Raw genomic sequence first — 23,513 nt, forward strand, 5'->3', positions numbered from 1 at the left:
TGCAATGTCAAGATTCTGCTATTTACATTTTTAATTGCCGCGTCAGCAATTCTAGGTGGCTTTTATTGCGCTCCTAATTTTTTTTTACAATTCAAAGAATTTGGGTTGTATTGGTGCGCTGTGTTTTTTTCTAAGATGTGTTCACACATTATTCAATAACTTTGATCTTTCAAAACGGGATAAACAGGTAAAGCCCAGCGGGCATTAAGTTTCATTAGGAGCCCAAAATGGGCTTTAGTAGTCCTTCAAGTGCTTAGAGTGGTGCAGCTGCTTGAACGGTCTTAATTTAAGGTTAAAAGGTCATTTTTAGGAGTTTTTGGGGCTCAAAATGGTGCAATTTTTCATGTTTTTCTTTGTGGTTTTTGATCGTTTTTTGTTTGATTAGTCTTAGGTTGAAGGTGACGAAGGCCTTTTGCGAGACAAAATTACTTGTTATGACCATTTTATGAGCTATATGTTTTGGTACTACAAACACAAAAAAGCAAAATGATACTAATTTTTGCAATTTTTTTTTTGAATCTTTTTTTGAGTTTTTCCAACTTCAGGGGCTATGAAATCTCCTCTAAGGTTTGATAATAGGGCACTGCATAGTTTCTGGTAATAATGGATTGGTTTTCAACATTTTAATGTCTCGAATTTTAGCAATTTTTCGATAAAATCTGCAATTTTTTTAAGGTTTCCTAAAGTTTTTGTCATTTTTTTTTAATTTTTGTCCATTCTCAAGTGCCAGAAAACATATTTCACGGTCTGATAAAAAATTACTGCAACAATTTAACATTTCGAATATTAAAAATTTTTTGATAAAATTTGCAATTTTTTTCAAGTTGTTTAAAAACATTTCTCTTTTCAGATTTTCTTGCCTCAGAAGCCCGATAAACTCCTCCAGGGTTTGATAGTATGTTATTAAATAGCTGCTAGGGGGCAATTGAATGGTTTTCAACATTTTAATAGAAAGAAAGTCTTTCTTGAATTTTTTTTTAAAAAATCATTGCTTATCGATCTTTGAGCCAATGATTTTGTTAAGGCTAGAATTGGGTTACTGGATAGCCTCTAGAGACACAGAATTGATTCTGAAGATTTTAATGTCACGGTTTTCAGCAACATTTCATTAAAATTTGCAATTAATTTCTTTTCGAAAAAAATTCCGTCATTTTCGAGTTAATCGATCTTCAAGGGCAAATGAATTTTTTTCAGGTCGTGCAGAAATAATGCTCTACCTATTTGAGAAACGAAAATGGGTTTTGAACGCATATTTTAAATAGGTATATTTAAAGGGATCAAATTTTTCCTTGGATAAAAGCTACTAGAGTTTTAGCAATGAGTATTTTTGTTTAGTTGTTTGTTTCTCAATTTCTTTGAGTTGATTTTGTTTGTGTTTTGGCTGGCATTGTTCGCTTGAGCTGCTGGTCAGTTAGATTACTGGTTTGATTACAATATCAAGTGTTAAATTCCTTGTAGAGCAAATGGGTCTCATAAAAATTACTGTCCGAATCTAACCCAAAAAGTACTGGTCTATCAAAAAGCTGGTGTTCGATCTGTCAATCTTATTTCTTTAGTTGTTAATAGCCGCACAGCGATAGCTGGGGCTATTATTGGCCTTCTCTTGGTGTTTTTTACAATTCAAAAAATTTGAATTGTACTGGGGCGCTGTCTTTTTTTTAAGATATGTTCACACATTTTCATGATTTTTGAAGTCAAATTGGAGTAGTGATTTTGGTCACGCCAAAACAGGAAGTGGAAAGAAAAAGCGAGTGGTTTTGTGGCGTGAAATTTTTTAGCTCTAAATTTAAAGTAGAGTGAGAAAACGGTGTTTGAACAAAAATTCGTTTTCTCGCAAGTGGTTTTTTTTGTTCACATGCGGCAATTTCACTTTGATTTTTACTGTTTTTTCGATTTTTTGGATCCGATTTTTTTCTAAATGGTTTTCCCAATCCATCCGTTCTAGGTCTTGTTTTCTGTTTAGTCAATGATAATTCTTTGAATTGTACGTCAGGACTTGTCCTGCTATGTTTTTTTGTTTCGTCGTCATGATTTTTGTTACGACCATTTGACGTCACAGCCACTTTTTGTTCATTCGTTCATGCAATTTCAACTGAGTTGCATGCGTGACGTCATTTTTCGCTCTTAGTGGAGCGAGTCTTTTGTTCATTCGCGTGATTAAATTTTTGGTCACACGACTTACCTCACTCTCAAAAATGACTTCACTTTGAAATTGACTTTGATTTACTTAACTTCAAAGAGATAAGGTTAAATAGGTGTGTGTCACTCTAAATGAAGGTTATTTAAGATAAGCTAATAGAGGCAGCAATAACTTATACAGATTTTTAATCAAAATATAACAGATCAGCCTTCAATGAAAAGACGAATTTTTTTGGTCTGTCTTTTTTAATGTTTTTTTTTAGACTGCCGATCTACGAATCTATTGCGGCTATTTTCTGGAAATCTGCCAGCTGTTTTCAATTCATGGTAGGCCACGAGCGTCTATCGCGCCTATTTTCCGGCAATCAGCCGGCTATGTTTTATTTGGTTGTATTTTGAACTTTCCAAAGCATTTTCGGAGAAAGCGTCAACAAATTGATGATTTTTTCTGCTGTTTTTTTTTACTGGAAGAATAATTTTGAGATGAATTTTTGTACACAGGTCATGCTTGGATGCACCTGGAGGCTCAGATTCAGGATGGCGAAGCTGTTTCTGGGCTACTGGTCTTGATAGATGTATTTCTCCCACATTTGAGCCCGTTTTATGTCTGGACGGTGTTTGCGACATGGTCGTGCGTGGATCTGCTGAGCAGTGCCCGAAACCGTGCGAATCGTTTTCGAGATGTATTGATTGTGTTAATATGAGACATTGCGGCTATTGCTCTCTGCAAAGCTCAAATCCTGAAATTGGAGGTCGGGGCATTTGTCTGGCCGGTAATCTTGATGGGCCTAACTCAGAAGGGGGACGGTGTACAAGTGATTCTGTGATCTCAGCATTCATTCAAGAACGCGACGAATCAGCCAATTCGGGATCTCGTGGTGGCTATGGACCTCCCATAGGACAGCTTCCTGGAGAATTCGATGGTCTGTCGGGGCACCAATGGGGCTATCAGTCATGTAGCGATGAAAATGAATGCAGAAATGGGCACCACGACTGTGATTTGGATCGGGAGGAGTGTAAAGATTGCAAGCGCGACAAGGAAAGCTGTCATCTGGGCTATTTATGCCTTTGCAAAGAGAAATACAAGCGTAACAATACTAACAATATATGCGAACCTCAATGTGACCCAGCATGTGGACCCCACGGCACTTGTTCAGCTCCAGATGTGTGTGATTGTGACTTTGGATTTGCCGGAGAAACATGTATGGAGGAATGTCAGTGCAATGGGAACAGCAACTGTGATATTGAAAAAACCTCCGAAAGCCCAAAGTACTGTACTAAATGCTTGTTCAGTACGAATTCCGAGAGCTCAAAATGTGATAAGTGTAATGCTACGTATTATGGAGTCGCCACAAATACAAAAGTATTGCCAGAAAGACGTTGCAAGAGTTGTCTGGATCTGTGCAATAACAAAACCTCTATCTGCCACTTCACCAACAAGCTATCGGATGTGTCACCTTTAACGGTAAGTTTGGCTGTTATAGCAGAGCGCGTTGGCACTCTCTTCGTTTCTGTCTGCACAATTTTGTTAGCACTGACCTATGTAGATAATTCTTGTTGAATAGCCGCACAGCGATAGTCATCCCGATAGCCTTTTAATTGCTCTCGAATGAGACGCAATTATTTTAAACGTGTCTTTTTTGCAAATTTTTCGCTTGACCGTTTCGCGGCTTTTTTCAGAATAATCTTTGACTTCTCAGGCGACTCTTTCACGCACTTCTTCTTGATTTTTGAGTGATTTCAAATGCTCTCACTCCGAAATAAAGTTTGCTGTTTAAACAAAACGATTGTTTGGGAGATGATGACAGGCACTGATAGCGTAGTGGTTGATGCCTCTGTCGAGATTACGGAATCGGACTCAGGAGGTCTGGGTTCGAATTCTACCGTCGGTCGATGGTTTTGCACTCAAGAAAAAATTTATGGAGGCTACAGCCCCTGAATTAATTTGCGCCGCCGAGAGCAATTTTTTCGGCGTTAGTCGGTTTGTTTTATTTCGTCAACATTTTTGTTTCGAACATGTGACGTCAGAACCACTTCAAATCTGCTTTTTGTTCATTTGTTCATGCAATTTTAACAAGTGCACGCGTGATCTCTTTTCTCACTCTTAGTGGAGAGTTTTTGTTCATTTGCGTGATTTAGTTTTGATCACACATGACTTACCTCAATCAAAATTGACTTCCTCACTTTGAAATGGACTTTTCTTCACATTAATTCAAAGAGATAAGGTCAAGTGAATGTGTGTCACTCTAAATTAATGTAATTTGAGAGCAGCTTATAGAGGCGGCAATAACCTGTACAGATTCCTAATAAAATTATAACATCTCATCCTTTAATGGAGCGTATTTATTTGAACTGTCTTTTTTACTGTTTTTTGAGACTGCAGATCTACGAAGCTACTGCGGCTATTTTCTGGCAATCTGCCAGTTATATTAATCTGTGTGAAACAAACCAGTGAAGTTTGTAGAAATTAGTGTATTTGAATCTACTGTCCCCCATGCACAGTTTTTTGTTACGCCCACTTTTTTTGTTATATAGCACGTTGCTATGTGAAAAATAGCATGTGAGCCTGGAGGGGCGTAAAGGTAACATGCCCTTGCTGAGGGGCGGAAACAGAATAGATTGTTTCTTTACGACTCGTGGTGAGTTTTTGGTTTTCTACGTTTTTACCATTTGAAGACAATTGTTGGTCTGCTGCCACTAAAATGACCAAAAATGTGTGCCGTATTATTTTGAGCAATATCAGACTATATACTCTTGGTTTTATGTTTGATGTCTTTTTGTTTTCAGATCGGTTTCTCCTGGATATAAATTTCATGTTTTCTAGATTTCATGTTGCACAAATTTGAAGTCGGTTCCGGCGTTCTGTCGATTGTGTTTTAATATTGAGCCCAACTATGTTTGTGATCATTGACGAAAATTTAAATATACGTAATTAAATCCAGTAAATCACCCGTTTGTGATGTCTTTTTCCCACCGTTTTTTGAAAAAATATAAGGGAAAACTTATGCTTGCGCCACTTTTGTTGTTCAGACAGTTTCGACTTCCCAGGCTAGCATATGTGGTATCAAGTTGAATCATTTTTTTGTCAAAATTCAGTTTCTTATGACAACTAGTGGTTTTTTCGAAGGTATCTTTCGAAGTTTTCCTGTTTTTTCAAGGTCTCCAATTTGTAGAAATGCGAAATTGCATTTTTTGAGAAGAAAAACTGAGACAAATTTTTAGCGAATTTCTAGACATTTATTGAATTTTTAAACCGTCCCTCACCTGGCTTACTCTAATTTCTTATCCAACGTTCAGTTTTTAGACATCCTTGTTTAAGTCTTGATAAACATGGAGAAAGTTAGTTGTTATTCTTTGAAAAATCACATCAGGTAGCAGAACGGGTAATCACACTGAGGTAGCACAGGTAACAAATAACTTCAGTCTTCAGAGCGCGGACAGCTATTTTCGAGTTAAGAGAAAAATAAATATTCCGCGATTTTTGAAGTGCCGTGCTTGGACTGGTGCTTCTAGTGTTATCCATTTTTCAATATTATTCTTCGTCAAGACTGTTATTTAAAAGCAACAACCTAATTCCATGAGTGCCTAATTCCAATTGCGTGAATCACTTTGGTTCTGATGATAGATTCTCAAAATAATTTTTTTGAAAGGAAAACTCGACATTTTAATTCTAGTTCTCCTATTCATTCCTTTTCGGCAACTTCCCTGATTATCGTTGATGACAATTCGTATTGAAAGGAAGTAATTTTTAGTGCATTTAGATTCATATATGCGCATTGAGATAACCTGCTTAGAAACGATACTTTTTTCAATTCAGAACCTTTTACTTTTTCAGTTTTGTTCTAATTTGTTTTCTATTTTGATCTGTGTTCTTTGCTGTTGATGACAGCTTTGTCGAGTTTTAAATTTAAGCAATTTGAAATAATTCGGACTTCAACTCTTCCGTCTCTCTGTTCGAAACTCAAATAGCTACGTTGTCCTAATGGCTCTCCCGTAAAGTATATCAAGTTCCTTTTGAACTTTCTTGTACGTAACCTAAATAAGTCTCATACATTTTTTATGCTTTGTATTTTAATGTTTTTTAAGGCTAGAATTAATAAGCATGTTTTGGATCAAGTGAACTGCACAGGTTTTCGAAAACCAAATCGGTTTTGCTAATTTTCTTCAGTTTTTCAGCTCTCCATAATCTTTCAACTATTTTATCATATGCATCATCCGGGTTCTTAGCTCATTCTGTGTATCAACTTGATTATCGATTACTCTAAGCCCACAGGTTTCAAATATTAAACTTAACTTTAGTTTCTCAATTGTGTATCCTTTTCTGCTTTGCCGTTAGCAGAACACGTCAGTAGTTACGAAATTATTTAGATGGTCAAAATTTCTTTTGCTTTGTTGTTCTTTGCTTGAATATTTTTCCGGGATTCAACCTGCTACGTTTATGAATTTCTCAACTAGATTGATTCGTTTAACCCGATTTTGCCGCCTGTTTATACAATTACCTAAGTTTTTTTCTCTTCATGCTATTTAATTCTTTCATTCGACAGAAATAACATTTAGGGATGTTGCAAGAATAATCTTGAAAAAATGTAAGCCAATTTTTCTCGTTGATGATGTAAGCCATAAAATTGAAACTGACGATTTTTTTTTAATTAATTCCGATTCCAGTGTTTTGTATTGAGGAAACAAAGTGTTACGACAGGTTAGGAATAGCTTGAAATCAGAAAGTTTATACTGAATCCGTGGAGCTGTTGTTTTCTTACTGGTTTTTCGGTTCGTTCTTGGTTATCTAGACAAACAAAACTTTTTTAAAAAACTACTGTAATTTCTGCAGCCACATTTACCAATATTTTTGAACAAAACGTTCTTCCTGAGAAAAGTAGAGGGTATGGAAAACAGTTTACTTTGACTTAGAGGTAATCAGTTTGACTTTTGAGTTTTAAAAGATGTTAATTTCTTTGTTGTTTTCACACATGACTTACTGCACCCAAAGATGACTTCCTCACTTTGAAATGGACTTTTCACATTACTTCAAAGAGATAAGGTCAAGTGAATGTTTGTCACTCTAAATTAATGTAAATTGAGAGCAGCTTATAGAGGCGGCAATAACCTGTACAGAGTCCTAATAAAATTTTAGCATCTCATCATTTAACGGAGAGTAATATGGTCTGTTTTTTACTGTTTTTTGAGACTGCAGATCTACGAAGCTACCGCGGCTATTTTCTGGCAATCTGCCAGTTATATTCATCTATGTGAAACAAACCAGTGAAGTTTGTAGAAATTAGTGTATTTGAATCTATTGCCCCCCATGCACTGTTTTTTGTTACGCGCGCTTTTTTGTTATATAGCAAGTTGCTATGTGAAAAATAGCACGTGACGCTGGAAGGGCGTAAATGTAACTTGCCCTTGCTTAGGGGCGGAAACAGAATAGGTTGTTTTTTACGACTCGTGGTGAGTTTTTGGTTTTATACGTTTTTACCATTTGAAGACAATTGTTGGTCTGCTGCCACTAAAATGACCAAAAATGTGTGCCGTATTATTTTGAGCAATATCAGATTTTATACTCTTGGTTTTTTGTCTGATGTCTTTTTGTTTTCAGATCGGTTTCTCTTGGATATAATTGATTCTAGATTTCATGTTGCACGAATTAGAAGACGGTTCCGGCGTTCTGTCGATTGTGTTTTAATTTTGAGCCAAACTATGTTTGTGATCATTGACGAAAGTTGAAATATCCCTTTTTATAAATCCATTAAATCACGAAATTGCGGAAGTATTTTTCCCCGCATTTTTTGAAAAAAAATGGGAGAACTTATGCTTGCGCCACTTTTTTTTTCAGACAGTTTTTGACTTTTTTGAGGACATCCCAGGCTAGCGTATGTGATATCAAGTTAAATAATTTTTTGGTCAAAATTCATTTATTTACGACTTTTCGTTTTTTTGAAGTTATCTTTGAAAAACAATTTCTTTTAATTTGTCAAGTTCTCCAATTTGTACTGAAATGCGAAACTGATTTTTTAGAAAATTGAGACAAATTTTTAGCCAATTTTGGACATTTTTTGAATTTTTAACCCATTTTAGCGAGGGCAGCTATTTTCGAGTTAGGAGAAACATAAATATTCCGCGATTTTTGATGTGCCGTGCTTTGACTGGTGCTTCTAGTGTTATTCTTTTTTGAATATTAGACTTCAAGACAGTTATTTAAATGCAACAGCTTAATTCCATTAATTCTTTATTCCAATTGCGTTAATCACTTTGGTTCTGATGGTTGATTCTCAAGATAATTGTTTTGAAATAAAAACTCGATTCTCAAGATAATTGTTTTGAAAGAAAAACTCGACATTTTAATTCTAGTTTTCCTTTTCATTCCTTTTTGGCGACTTCCCTGATTATCCACGATGACAATTCGTATTGAAAGGAAGCAATTCGTAGTGCATTTAGTGTCATTTATGCGCATTGTGATAACCTGCTTAGAAACGACATTTTTTCAAAACAACGTTTTACTTTTTCAGTTTTGTTCTAATATGTTCTATTTTGATCTGTTCTCCTTCCTGTTGTTGACAGCTTTGTCGAGTTTTCAATTGAGGCAATTTAAAATAATTCGGACTTCAACTCTTCCTTCTCTCTTTTCGAAACACAAATAGCTACGTTGTCCTAATTGCTCTCTCCTAAAGTTAGATCGTGTTCCTTTTGACCTTTCTTGTACGTTACCTAAATAAGTTTCAAACTTTTTTAAATATTTTTAATGTTTTTTAAAAACTATAATTAATAAGCATGTTTTTGGATCAAGTGAACACCACCTGTTTTGGAAAACCAAATCACATTTGCTAATTTTTGCCAGCTTTTCAGCTCTCCATAGTCTTTCAACTATTTTATCATATGCGTCATCCGGGTTCTTAGCTCATTCTGTATATCAACTTGTTTATCGACTACTCTAAGCCCACAGGTTTCAAATATTAAACGTAACTTTACTTCCTCAATAATGTAACCCTTTCTGCTTGGCCGTTAGCAGAACACGTCACTAGTCACGAAATCTCATTGATTCGTTAAACCCGATTTTGCCGCCTGTTTATACAACTGCCTAAATTGATTTTGACCTCTGCATGCTATTTAGTTCTTTCATTCGACAGAAATAACATTTAGGGATGTTGCAAGAATAATCTTGAAAAAATGTAAGCCAATTTTTCTCGTTGATGATGTAAGCCATAAAATTGAAACTGACGATTTTTTTTTAAATTAATTCCGATTCCAGTGTTTTGTATTGAGGAAACAGTGTTACGACAGGTTAGGAATAGCTTGAAATCAGAAAGTTTATACTGAATCCGTGGAGCTGTTGTTTTCTTACTGGTTTTTCGGTTCGTTCTTGGTTATCTAGACAAACAAAACTTTTTTTAAAAAACTACTGTAATTTCTGCAGCCACATTTACCAATATTTTCGAACAAAACGTTCTTCCTGAGAAAAGTAGAGGGTATGGAAAACAGTTTACTTTGACTTAGAGGTAATCAGTTTGACTTTTGAGTTTTAAAAGATGTTAATTTCTTTGTTGTTTTCACACATGACTTACTGCACCCAAAGATGACTTCCTCACTTTGAAATGGACTTTTCACATTACTTCAAAGAGATAAGGTCAAGTGAATGTTTGTCACTCTAAATTAATGTAAATTGAGAGCAGCTTATAGAGGCGGCAATAACCTGTACAGAGTCCTAATAAAATTTTAGCATCTCATCATTTAACGGAGAGTAATATGGTCTGTTTTTTACTGTTTTTTGAGACTGCAGATCTACGAAGCTACCGCGGCTATTTTCTGGCAATCTGCCAGTTATATTCATCTATGTGAAACAAACCAGTGAAGTTTGTAGAAATTAGTGTATTTGAATCTATTGCCCCCCATGCACTGTTTTTTGTTACGCGCGCTTTTTTGTTATATAGCAACTTGCTATGTGAAAAATAGCACGTGACGCTGGAAGGGCGTAAATGTAACTTGCCCTTGCTTAGGGGCGGAAACAGAATAGGTTGTTTTTTACGACTCGTGGTGAGTTTTTGGTTTTATACGTTTTTACCATTTGAAGACAATTGTTGGTCTGCTGCCACTAAAATGACCAAAAATGTGTGCCGTATTATTTTGAGCAATATCAGATTTTATACTCTTGGTTTTTTGTCTGATGTCTTTTTGTTTTCAGATCGGTTTCTCTTGGATATAATTGATTCTAGATTTCATGTTGCACGAATTAGAAGACGGTTCCGGCGTTCTGTCGATTGTGTTTTAATTTTGAGCCAAACTATGTTTGTGATCATTGACGAAAGTTGAAATATCCCTTTTTATAAATCCATTAAATCACGAAATTGCGGAAGTATTTTTCCCCACATTTTTTGAAAAAAAATTGGAGAACTTATGCTTGCGCCACTTATTTTTTTTCAGACAGTTTTTGACTTTTTTGAGGACATCCCAGGCTAGCGTATGTGATATCAAGTTAAATAATTTTTTGGTCAAAACTCATTTATTTACGACAACTTTTGGTTTTTTTGAAGTTATCTTTGAAAAACAATTTCTTTTAATTTGTCAAGTTCTCCAAATTGTACAGAAATGCGAAACTGATTTTTTAGAAAATTGAGACATATTTTTAGCCAATTTTGGACATTTTTTGAATTTTTAACCCATCCCTCACCTTTTTTACTCTAACTTTTCATCCAACGTTCGGTTTTCCAATATCTTTGTTTTAGTCTTGATAAACATGGAGAAAATCATTTGAAATCTGTCTATTATAGTTGTTAGTTTTTTTGAAACATCACATCAGGTAGCAGAATGGGTAATCACACTGAGGTAGGACAGTCAACATTTAACTTCAGTCTTAAGAGCGAGGACAGCTATTTTCGAGTTAGGAGAAAAATAAATATTCCGCGATTTTTGATGTGCCGTGCTTTGACTGGTGCTTCTAGTGTTATTCTTTTTTGAATATTAGACTTCAAGACAGTTATTCAAATGCAACAGCTTAATTCCATTAATGCTTTATTCCAATTGCGTTAATCACTTTGGTTCTGATGATTGATTCTCAAGATAATTGTTTTGCAAGAAAAACTCGATTCTCAAGATAATTGTTTTGAAAGAAAAACTCGACATTTTAATTCTAGTTTTCCTTTTCATTCCTTTTTGGCGACTTCCCTGATTATCCACGATGACAATTCGTATTGAAAGGAAGCAATTCGTAGTGCATTTAGTGTCATTTATGCGCATTGTGATAACCTGCTTAGAAACGACATTTTTTCAAAACAGAACGTTTTACTTTTTCAGTTTTGTTCTAATATGTTCTATTTTTATCTGTTTTCCTTCCTGTTGTTGACAGCTTTGTCGAGTTTTCAATTGAGGCAATTTAAAATAATTCGGACTTCAACTCTTCCTTCTCTCTTTTCGAAACACAAATAGCTACGTTGTCCTAATTGCTCTCTCCTAAAGTTAGATCGTGTTCCTTTTGACCTTTCTTGTACGTTACCTAAATAAGTTTCAAACTTTTTTAAATATTTTTAATGTTTTTTAAAAACTATAATTAATAAGCATGTTTTTGGATCAAGTGAACACCACCTGTTTTGGAAAACCAAATCACATTTGCTAATTTTTGCCAGCTTTTCAGCTCTCCATAGTCTTTCAACTATTTTATCATATGCGTCATCCGGGTTCTTAGCTCATTCTGTATATCAACTTGTTTATCGAATACTCTAAGCCCACAGGTTTCAAATATTAAACGTAACTTTACTTCCTCAATAATGTAACCCTTTCTGCTTGGCCGTTAGCAGAACACGTCACTAGTCACGAAATCTCATTGATTCGTTTAACCCGATTTTGCCGCCTGTTTATACAACTGCCTAAATTGATTTTGACCTCTGCATGCTATTTAGTTCTTTCATTCGACCGAAACAACAGTTAGGGATGTAGAGAGAATAAACTTCAAAAATTTTTGGAAACAATTTTTCTCGTTGATAATGTAAGCCATAAATTCGAAACTGACGATTTTTGTATAAAATTGATTTCGATTCCAGTGTTTTGCATTTAGAAAACAAAGTGTTGCGACAGGTTAGGAATAGATTGAAATCAGAAAGTTTTTACTTAATACGTGGAGCTGCTGTTCCCTCACTGATTTTTGGGTTTGTTCTCGGTTACCTGGATGAAACATGAAAACATGTTTCAAAACTACTGTAGTTTCTGCAGCCACAGTTACCAATATTTTCGACCAAAATGTTCTTGCTGAGTAAAGTAGAGGGGTTGGAAAACAGTTTATTTGAATCGGAGGTCATTATTTTGACTTTTGAATTGTAAAAATTGTTAGTGTCTCAGATTTATAGAAGTTAGTTACAACACCTTTTAGGAAACCTCCTTTGATCAAAATCTTAATTTAACTGCAACAAAGAATTTCATAATTGAAGATTTCTTGCTCAGTTTTTTTGGTTACTCTGAGAACTCAACTATTGATTTTTCTCTGTTGTTTCTGTTTCAAACTTGTTTCGCTTAAAAATGATCTCTCGAACCGAAGAATTGTTGGTTCAAGAATTTGTTGGTTCCTCTCGAGCCAAAGAATTTGGCGACTATAAATTATGAATGATTTTACCATTAAAAAACAAATTTTCTTTTGAAAAGATATTTGATTTGCAAAATATGTCTGCACCAAGCAGTCTTTGAACATTTTTTAACGACCAATGCAGATAGTTCAAATTTTTTTTATTCTCTTAATTTTTTTAATAGAAGTTTTTTGGATTGCCGTTGATTGAAAAGCAATTTTTGTAAACGAGCGTCTGTTTATGCAGATTTTTTACTTGACCGTTTTTGTGCTTTTCTAGAATAATCTTTGACTTTTTGACGCATTTCTTCATTTTCAAAGATTTCAATAGATCTAACTCGGAAATAAAGTCTGTTGCTCTAGCAAAACAGATTCTTAGAGAAACGGTTACATGCCTCTGATAGCCGAGTGGTTAAAAGCTCAGTCAATGTGATGGAATCGGACTCAGGAGGTCGGGGTTCGAACCCTTCCTTCGGCTTGTGTTTTCGCATCCATAAAGAAAATTTATCTAGGCTACAGCGCCTGAATTTAATTGCCCCGCCATCATTCGAGAGCAATTTTTCCGACATTAGTTGGTTGATATTTTAAGTTCGCTTATGATATCTTAAACAGCAACGGGTTCAAATATTTTGGAAGCACATCGCACCGAAAATAATACGCCTCTACCAGAAGTAGGGGCTCATGGAGAGGTCAAGCTTTTATACAACTATGGCTTAACAGAAGAGACACACTGCAAAAGTTGTTTCGATTTTTTGAAATGATTTAATGATGAATGAAGAATGCTGCACATGACACTTGTTTTCAGCTGTTTTAAGAAGAAAGGAGACAGCTGTACTGTATTTTTCTTTTTTTGATAATAAAGTTTTCAGACTTCGACAACAAATCCTCTTTGAATCTGTTCAGCATCGGAAATAGACAAGAAAATTAAGTTCAGGATTAAAAAAATTTTAGAATAGCTGCTTTGTAGTATTAAAAGCTAATTTTTGTCTTCTCTTGGTGTCTTCAATTCTTAACCTAGATGTTTTGCGACCATACCTTTTCACTCACTTCTGCTTTGTCATGAAATTTTTACTGAATGACGTACTTGACGTTTGTTTTCAATTTTTGTGGAGTATTTAATTAGTTCACTTGTGAGTCACCTCAATCTCAAAAGTGACCTGCCTCACTTTCTAAATTGACTTCTGCTTACTTTAATTGTATGTGACAATTTCAATTGAATTTATGGCGCTTTAATTGATGGTTATTGGATGATGGTGATGCATTTTCTCCGAAAGCAAGATATATCTCAGCCGTTAATTAAATAAATTTCTCATCGTCGTCATTTTTAAAATTTTCCGAGACCGCTGTTCTACATAATTATTACAGCTATTCTCTTAGAAATCTGCCAGCTATATTATATTCATGACATCAACTATATTCTTGACATCAGCGAAGATCAAAACTAGCAAATGCAATTGTTCTGTCTTAGTAAAACATAATATGCCTGTATTTAACCTGGCCAAACGAGTACCTTAACGACTACGAACTCTTACTGTGACTACTCGATTTTAAGATCAGACGGAAAACGGCTAGGGGGAAGCAACATGCATGGAGGCGTACTCATAGCAATAATGAATACCTTCAATGCTGAATTAGTGTCACACGAACAACCAGAATGCTGCGAAACGTGTAAAGTTGTTGTGGACGGAAGCCCCATTAGCGTCTGGTGCTCCTACCAGCCCCCAAAAGGCAGTAACTTTTGATACGAGCTTCCTGATTTCAAGCGAAAAGTCAAAAATTTACCCAACTAAGCCCCGAAAAACCACAAACTGCTAAAGAACATCCAAAAGCTTCGAAAAATCCCAATCTTTGGAAAGTGGCAGCTATATCTCCAATATACAAGAAAGGAGACAAAAGAATGGTTGAAAAATACCGCCCTGTCTCCCTATTGATCACCGAGAGTAAAAAACAGGAAAAGCTAATGTACAGAGCACTATACTAGTATTTTGTGGACTACCTGACAAAATACCAACATTGTCTTGCTCGAGATCATGACTAACGAACATGATTTAGTTTCTGAAAACAATCTAGGAGGCGGTGGACAAAAATTTGCACTATGAAATCATGGCGTTCTACTCGGACTTCTGTAAAGCGTTCAATCAGAGTTCCACATTTGAACTGCTGAAGAAAGTGGCACAAATGGGAGTCGGAGGTTGCTTCCTTGAACTCCTATACGATAGCTTAAAGGACAGGAAACAATACATGCGAGTTGAAAATGCCACCTCGAAAACACTAAATGTCACAAGTGGATTACCACAGGGTTCACTTCTTGGACCATTGTTGTTCTGTATCTTCATTAACGATCTACCCGAAGTGCTCAAGTTCAATAGCCCATTCATCTTTTCTGACAAGTCTAGCGATTGCGAAAACCCCCGCAGAAGTATACGAGGAAGTACTGGCAATCGAACGATGGGTAAGAAACAACAAAATGGAACTAGCCGTTGATAAATATGCCAAAATCATCTTTCGTGGAAGCCAAGTGGACCATCTCCTGGGAAGAGAAATTCAGCTCTCTACATGAAATAAGGGATCACAGTGTGCAGCTGTTTGTCTTGTCAGCACATGTCAACGCTCGTCTGAAGAAAACCAACAGAGTTCTGTACGCAATTAGGAGAAATGTGGCCTTCAAAGTCAAGACGTTCATTAAACTGGGACTGTATAAATCACTCGTTTTGCCTGTGCTGCTCTACGGATTGAACTGTCCAACTGACGAAAACTGACCTTCAAAACAGCGACAAGTTTCCAAGGGCTGTCTAATGGATAACCGGCCAACCTGAAGTACAGTACCTGACAAGCCTGGGGCTACTGAATATACTGCCGCTTCCAATGTATATACAGCTAAACGACCTTCTCACGTTTTCGAAATTCTCACGGAAAACATGGAATCGAATTTCGTGATCTGACTGAGTCTAGAGGACGAAGCTCTGAACTGTTAGATCTGAGGAAAATAAGACCCGAAAAGGCCAGAAGAGAGTTCATCTTCAAAACCGCGAGAACTGTTAACAAAACGACCTCTGATATCGACTTTCTGAGAACGGAAGGCGTGAAAAACAGAATCCTGACCGCGATGTGGAACTTCGTCAACAAATGTTCTTCAAGAGATTACACCTGCACGTGGCAACTAGCCTGCGATTGCCATAGGTGCAGAAATAGCTGGAACAGATTTAAACAACTTGCCAGGGATAGACTCCCATCAGCCATCGGCTGTAAATCTACAACAACAACTACTACTACTAAAATTAATCTTCCTTGTGAATACGAAGATTAATAATAAAATTGGTCTGAAGCATTTAAAGATTATTTCCCATTCCAAGCCATTTTTTTGAATAAAAGTTTGTCGTTTAATTTCAGCCTCCCGTTGAAACAGAATATCTTGCATTGCATGAACGAAAACTTTGATACATTGCTCCTCCCGTATCAGTGATATGCATGGTTTGTATATATGATTGTGGGAACATTCTGTGCGTCGCACAGAATATTGCGAGCTTTCTTATTTAAGTTGCTCTTTTTCACAATCGTAATCAGCTGAAGGTAATGGGTGGCAGTTAGTTTGAAATCAACTAAAATACTGGGTAATGTTTCAGCTGAAGTGGGTGAACTATATAGCCTTTCTTTTTCTCCAGCCAAAATCCATAATGTACGCATTCTGGAAAGATAAGAGTGGTACCTTTTAAAAGCTCAAAGTGTAAAATTCAGATGCAAAAAGAAAAATTAAAAATTGTTATGTTACTCCCATGTCTCTCTCACACAAGAGCACACACGCACACACAGATTTAACCTCATCATCATAACCAACTTCACCTGCGTCAACTTTTTTAAAAAAAGATTGCTAATTGGCCTCTGCTCACTTTTCGTCATCGTCGATATAAGTCTCGTTTGTTTACAAGGGTTTTAATGTATTGATTTTTTTACGTATGTGTATTCATGACTTGAAGAAAAAATTGTGAAATTTGCAAGCTTTTCAAATTCTTTTTATTTAATTTTTAAACTTGATAGGCCCATTAAACTGCTTCTATTTATGCATATGTGATATGCGAACAATTTTTGCCGCGATGTATCTTATTGAAGATCTCAATCCAGAACTAAATAGAATTTCAAGTAATTTTTTATAAATTTATCAATATTATTGACAGTTTTTGTCCCCATTGCCTCTGGTTGTGTCTTATATGTCGATCAAGGTTTCTGCTGCTTCAAAGTTATTTATTTGTATCATTTCACACACAAGAAATGTTTCGAAGACATTAGATTCAAAAATATAAACGGTATTTTAGTGAATGAAATTTGCAATTTTTCAAAAAATATTTATAGTACTTTTTCTGTCTGTCTGTTGTTTATAATGGCCTGGAGTAGAAAAAAGTAACGTGTCTTGTTTAAATATTCGCTCTTTGCTTTGGAATTAATTAACAGAAAGCTTTTCTTAAAAATTAGTAACTTGAGTTTCTTAAAACATCGGAGAACTTCTGAACTTCGCTTACAGAAAGAAGCTTAAATTGAAGAAGACTAATTCGGATTGAATTATTGGAATCTCAACTTCTGGAAATGTGCGTAAAACTTTTAATCAATGTATTGAGATTGAGCATTTCGACAAGATTTCTGTACGAATAACCCCTTTTCACTCCCCTCTTTGACTTTTCTTGCATTTTGTTTAATTGCTCTCGAACGAAGTTTGAAGCAATTATTGTGAACGTGTTTGTGTTTTTTTAATGCATAATATTTGCTTGACCGTTAGAATCTTCTAGAATAGTCATAAACGTACATAGACTTTGAAGCGTAGTGGCTAGTGTCCAGCACGAGAGGTCGCGGGTCCCTATTCATTAGTTTTTAAACCATAAAAATGTCTCTAGCCTATGCCTCCTGAATTGTTTGCCTCGGCCGTCGTTCGAGAGCAATGCGTCCGACATTAATCGGTTTATGTTTTCACTTACGATTTACAGAACATGGTGAAGAAGATAACTAACGTCATTTTAGTTGATGATGAAAATTTAGGTTGTGAATTTTGTGGAGTCTGTGAGCAATAAGGGGCCGAGCAGTGACGATCCTTCAGAGTTGGAGTGCTACGGATGTTCTGACAACACCGAGGGACTGCACTGTGAGAAATGCCGGGCTGGCTTCAGAAAAAAGAAGCAGATTGGCAGTCTGTTCACGTGCGTCTTGTGCAATTGCAACTTCCACGGAGCCAACAACAATTCATGCAATGAGAACGATGGCAGTCAGTGTAGATGTCAGGGCCACACAAGGTCTCCCGATGGATGTGACTCAGATGCGACTTGCAGAATATCCAAACAGGTAAACTATCTGCTTGCGTCACCATTTTTTGTTGAACGCTAACACAGGTTAGTAAAATTACAGGGCATATAAGATAACCAAACTGTTTTTATAGCTGCGAAGCTGTAAGCTGAGTGAAGCTATATTGCGGTGCTCTTGTTTTTTTTACGACTCGAAGAGGAGTATTGGTTTTCTTAAGGTTTTTTTTTACCGGAAGTACTATTCGTTCAGACGCTGTTTTGACCTAAAAGCGAAAGTGAAAAAAATTGCCGTGTGAACTAATTTTTTCTGAGCGAGAGAAGTTTTTTGATCATGCGCTGGGTTTAGTGAATGACTTTTTGACTTTGAAAAGTAGTTTTTGACTGAATGGCACATATAGATAACCGTTTTTAGCCGTTTTTTTCGTCTAAGTGGCCCATTTTTTTGCTTGTAATTTGGTTTTTTGTAGAAATGATTTTTATTCGATGCTATATTGAAATGTAAACCTTGGAAAATAATAGCACAGTATTTTGCAGAGCCTGAAAACGCGTTTCAAGTTCAAAATTGGCTTAAATTTCTTGATTTTTTAATTAATTTTTGGCCTTTTCCCTATTATTTTCTTCCTTTTTGGATCTTTTAGGCGTCTTTTTGTCAAAAATCAGTCAATATGACAACTTCCCGTTGACAATTCATATACTCGAAGCCTCTTTTGACCTCGATGTAATTTTGTTTTATAAAATTGTACATATGCTAATCTGATTTTGGTAGTTTTTTTCCTATTTTTCTCAGTTTTTTGTCTGTATTTTGGTTTTAATTACTAGAAATATTCTTTTGGTGCAACATGAGGGGCTTTAATTTTGTTTCAATAGAAACGTCAATAATTTTTTAGCGTTAAATTTTTGAAAATTAGTTAAATTTTTTCTATAAATGCAGTCCTAAAAATTTTTTGACCTTTTTTTGCAAAATGTTTCAATGTTTCGTATGTTTGATTTCTGCTTTTTCTTTTTTCGATCTGTTCAGGAGGATAGATTTTTGTGTCGGATGTATCGTTGTATTTTCTATGTCTCGAATGCTGAAAAATGAAATGGTGTTAGTTTTTCTTGTTTTTTTTTAAATTTGATTTTTAAACTTTCAAAACTTTTAAACTTTGATTTGAACTTTCAAAAATCAAGAATTAGTCTTTGTTACGGTGTTCCTTACATTGTGTCCATATGGTTCACTTTCTAGCTTGTATCATTCTAGCTCTGTCCTGGCACCTACACTTATACTGGTTTTATTGATTTTTTCAGTTATTAATAAATTGAATGATTTCGTCTTTTTCTTAGATTTTCGTCATTTCTTTGGGTTGCAATTGATTTCATTCAACATAAGGCAGTACTAAGAGTTTACTAGAAAGCCTTTTCCAGAATTGCTACTTATTACTTAATTTTACTTATATTTTATTTACTTATTCTTATTTTTTTCCGACCTTGGTATTGTTCTTTAACATTTTTTTGCCTTTAAATATTACTCGGTTGCTTTTCTATGATTATTTTAATTTTTGAATTAGTTTGAAATCATATTGTCTAGAATATATACAAGACGAAAAAAGTGTATGTTGTTTTTGTCTTAATTGCAGTGATGAGAAATCTAACTGTAGTAGTTTTCTGATTCTTAACTTTGAGCATTTTTTTTTTTGAAAAATTTAATTTAGTTTCTAAGTTATTATTATCTGCCGTTTGCTTTGCGATCTTTTTGAGATTAGAATCATGAATTATTTGAGGGCAGTTGATAGCCCTGTCAGCTTTTTGAGACTATCAGTGTTTTGACTATCCTAATTATTTTGCACTTATCCTTACCAAACGTTTTCAATAATAAATATTTTTGCGGCATTTTGTTTCTCTTGGTGACAGTGGTTTAAATTTCACCAATTTTTAGATCAGACCCGGGGGGGGGGGGCGATAATAAGTTTATGGTTTATTAAAAAAGGTAATGGTTTCAGCTGCAATTAGGGATTTGTCTAGTTATTACTCTTCGAGTTGCTTCCGGAATTCCTCCGGCTATGTTTTTCTGTTTCGTCGTCTGACGCTCTTTTTTCGTTTTACATTTGTTCACACAGCAAAGCTGAAAAATTTCTGAATGACTTCTTCCTCTCGCTAACGGCATTTGCGCGCGTGACGTCATTTCTCACTCGCTTTAGCAAAAGTTTTTAGGTTATTTGCGTGATTAGATTTTGATCATACGTGACTTACCTCACTCAATAAAATGACTTTTGCACTTTAAAACTTAAGTTTAATCCGATTTTGTTTAAGGTCAAAGGAACTCATATTTGCACTAAAGGTCCTTAATAGGAGGCTTCAGCGGAATGAATTTTAACAAGCTTTATTAATTTATCGCTGAATGGATTTTTACCTAGTTTTTTGAGCGGCGTCGATTTTTTCAATTTAGATCTGTATCTGTTTCTATCTCTATTATATGGCACGCAGGTCTATTCTTTCGCAGCTATTCCGGCAATCTGCCGGCTATGTTTATAGCTGTCAGATGAGACGCTATTTTGTGATACCCTTGGTTTTTTTACAATTTAAATAAGTTTTTACGGTTTTTGATTCATGTGGCAATTTTTTTGTTCAGGTGCGGACTAATTGTTGTTCTTGCGCGTAATAATTTTGTGTCTTTGTGCTGCACTTTAAAGCGCGTATAGCAATTAAATTCTGGTCTTTATCGTATTGCCAACTTTTCGTCTGACCATTTTACGTTTCTTCCTCAAAAACGGGATTAACAGGTAAAGCCCGGAATCTATTAAGTTCTTTTGGAGCCTTAGGTCTCACAGTTTTCTGTGTGCGATTTACCGAAACTATTGAAGAGACTATTGAAAGTTTTTAGCGTTATGGGGTGGTTCGTAGACTGTTTCACCCCTCTTTCACTTCACCCCTCATCACCGACCACTCCATGCTCACCCATTGAGCTTCCATAAGTCGAAGCTCTTACTAGGCCAACCGCCTGCCAGTCTTTTGAGAGCAATGTGCCTGACGTTAGTCGGTTCTGTTTAATAGCCGCCGTCAGCCTCTCAAACGGCAATTGTTTAGGCGCTCTCTTCTTTTTAAAGTTCAAGGAATTTGATATGTATTGGGGGCGTTGTCGTTTTTTAAGATCTGCTCACACATTTTCATGATTTTTGAAGTCTAATTGGAGTAGTGATTTTGGCCACGCCGAAACGGGAAGTTGAGCGGAAAAGCGAGTAGTTCTGCTTCGTGAATTTTTTATTCTAATTAATAGCCGCACAGCGATAGCTGGGTCTACTATTTGCCTTCTCTTGGTTTTTATTTTGTCGTCAAGATTTTTGTTGCGACCATATGACGTCACAGTCACTTCAAATCTGCTTTTTGTTCATTCGTTCATGCAATTTCAACTGAAGTGCGTGCGCGACGTCATTTTTTGCTCTTAGTGGAGCGAGTTTTTTTTTATTTGCGTGATTAAATTTTTTGTCACATGACTTACCTCACTCTCAAAAATGACTTCCTCACTTTGAAATTGACTTTTATTTACTTTAAATCAAAGAGATAATGTCAAATGGGCGTGTGTCACTCTAAATGAAGGTTATTTAACAGGAGCTAATAGATGCAGCAAAAACTTATACAGATTATTAATCAAAATATAACGCATCAAACTTCAATGAAAAGACGAATTTTTTGGTCTGTCTTTTTTTACCGTTTGTTTAGACTGCAGATCTACGAAGCTATTGCGGCTATTTTCTGGCAATCTGACAGATACGTTTTTAAACTAGAGTGAGAAAGCGGTGTTTGAAACAAAATTCGCTTTCTCACTTCAACTGAAAGGATTTAAATTCTTTCATGCATTGAATTACGCAATATAGTGAATACAGTCAAAGTCAAAAGAGCAGAATCAAAAGAGACGGGATAAACCGACAAAGCCCGGTCATTAAGTCCTTGAGAATTGGGTTATCAAAGTTCCTTACAGTGTTTGCTAGCTGATATCGGTTTTAGGCTTATTAGCTTTCAGTTTAGGAGCTTAATTTAGTATAGTTTTAGATTCTAACTAAAACTGCTCGCCAAGTTAGAACAGTTTTGACAATTAAAAAAAACCAGAAAAAATTCAGTCAATTTGTCTTTTTTTTCTGTTTCAATACCGATGTGCATCAAGGGTGTCAGCGGCGGCTAGTTTCCGGCAATCTGCCTGCTAAGGTTACTGTTTAGCGCTATTTTTAAAACAAAATGTGGGCTTTTGCATACTTTTTAAGCTAGTTAATTTTTTAAACCATTATGGGTAGTGTTTAGGCTAGAAACTTTTCTGGCTTTTCGTTGTTTCATTCAATTTGACTTGTTTTGTTCAATTTCCGGGAGGATGTTTAGTGTTCGGTATTCAGATGTATTGTCAAAGCTTTTGCTTTCTTAAAACCTTTGTTTGATAAGTCGTTAAGTGTTAGATAACGTCGGGCCAATTTTTGGGAATGGAAATTAAAATTAGTTTTTCAGGTTTATCATGTTATCAGGTTGTTCTTCAGGTTTATCGTGTTATCAGGTTGTTCTCTTTGCAATTTTAATTTTTTATGCTGTAGTGGCTTCTGCGTGCTGAGCATAAATGCTTTGAAAGATATTTATGGCATTTTTTGTGTACTTCTGATCTTTTTCGACTCAGTGAGGGAGTATTTGTTTAGTATAGTTTTTTGCGTTAGCTGGTATTCTTGCATTTTTTTCAGTCATAATTAATCTGGTTTCATAAATTTTGGGTGGCGGATAATAACGTAGAGTTTATACTCGTTGCGTTTGTTTTTTGGAACGTTGTTCTGCTGTTTAGGTTATTCTGGACGACTTTGTTTAATTAAGTGCTCTCGAACGAAGTTGGTTGCAATCATTGTAAACGTGTTGGTCTTTTTATGCAATTTGGTTGCTTGACCATTTTGCGCTTTTCTTCTAGAACATTCTTGGTTTTCTCAGGTGACTTTTCACGCTATCGTTCTCCGTTTTGAGTGATCTCTATTTCTCTCTTTCCGAAGTACAGCTTGTTGCTAAAATTAAATCGATAGCAGCATAGAAACAAGAAGGGCGTGATGGCCGAGTGGGCAGTGCTTTTGGTAATGGAGCGGGACGTCAATGCTCCGAATCCCGGAATGGTCAACTATTTCTGCACCCATAAAGAAAAATTTATCTAGGCTACAGCCCCTGAATAAATTGTCTCACCTGTCGTTTGAGGGAAATTCTTCCAACATTAGTCGGTTTATGTTTGATATTTAAAAAGTAATTGAACAATAAAAATTTTTGGCATTCAAATGTTGTCACTATTTTAATTTATTAGCCCATTCAAAATTGAGTTGTCTTTAAGTTGAAGGAGGATTTTGAAGACTTTTTAGTTTCATTTTTTAGACATATGAATTCTTTAAGGTGCTACCATTGGTGGTGATTGCGATTAGCGCTCTCAAAGAAAATTTGTAGCAGTTTTATTAATCTTTTGGTGTTTTCTACGAAATTTTTGCCTGAACGATTTTTTCTCTGACGTTTTTAACTTGTCTTTCCCGAAAACGGAAACAACAAGTTACGTCCGGATGGAATTC

The 23,513-nt window shown here is 35.6% G+C and overlaps 1 protein-coding gene across 9 annotated transcripts in view; it reads left to right on the top strand.

Moving 5' to 3' along the window:
* LOC142358650 (multiple epidermal growth factor-like domains protein 8) overlaps positions 1 to 23,513 on the top strand; it is a 142,603-nt gene that overhangs the window by 105,570 nt on the left and 13,520 nt on the right. For all 9 annotated transcript variants that reach the window (XM_075410125.1, XM_075410128.1, XM_075410127.1 and 6 more), the window contains 2 exons: positions 2,641 to 3,604; positions 17,708 to 18,007. In XM_075410125.1, coding sequence (XP_075266240.1) covers positions 2,641 to 3,604; positions 17,708 to 18,007 — 1,264 coding nt within the window. The remainder of the gene's footprint in view (positions 1 to 2,640; positions 3,605 to 17,707; positions 18,008 to 23,513) is intronic.

This window comes from Convolutriloba macropyga, chromosome 2 (assembly GCF_964194025.1).
Source record: "Convolutriloba macropyga chromosome 2, txConMacr16.3, whole genome shotgun sequence".
Lineage (NCBI taxonomy): Eukaryota > Metazoa > Xenacoelomorpha > Acoela > Convolutidae > Convolutriloba > Convolutriloba macropyga.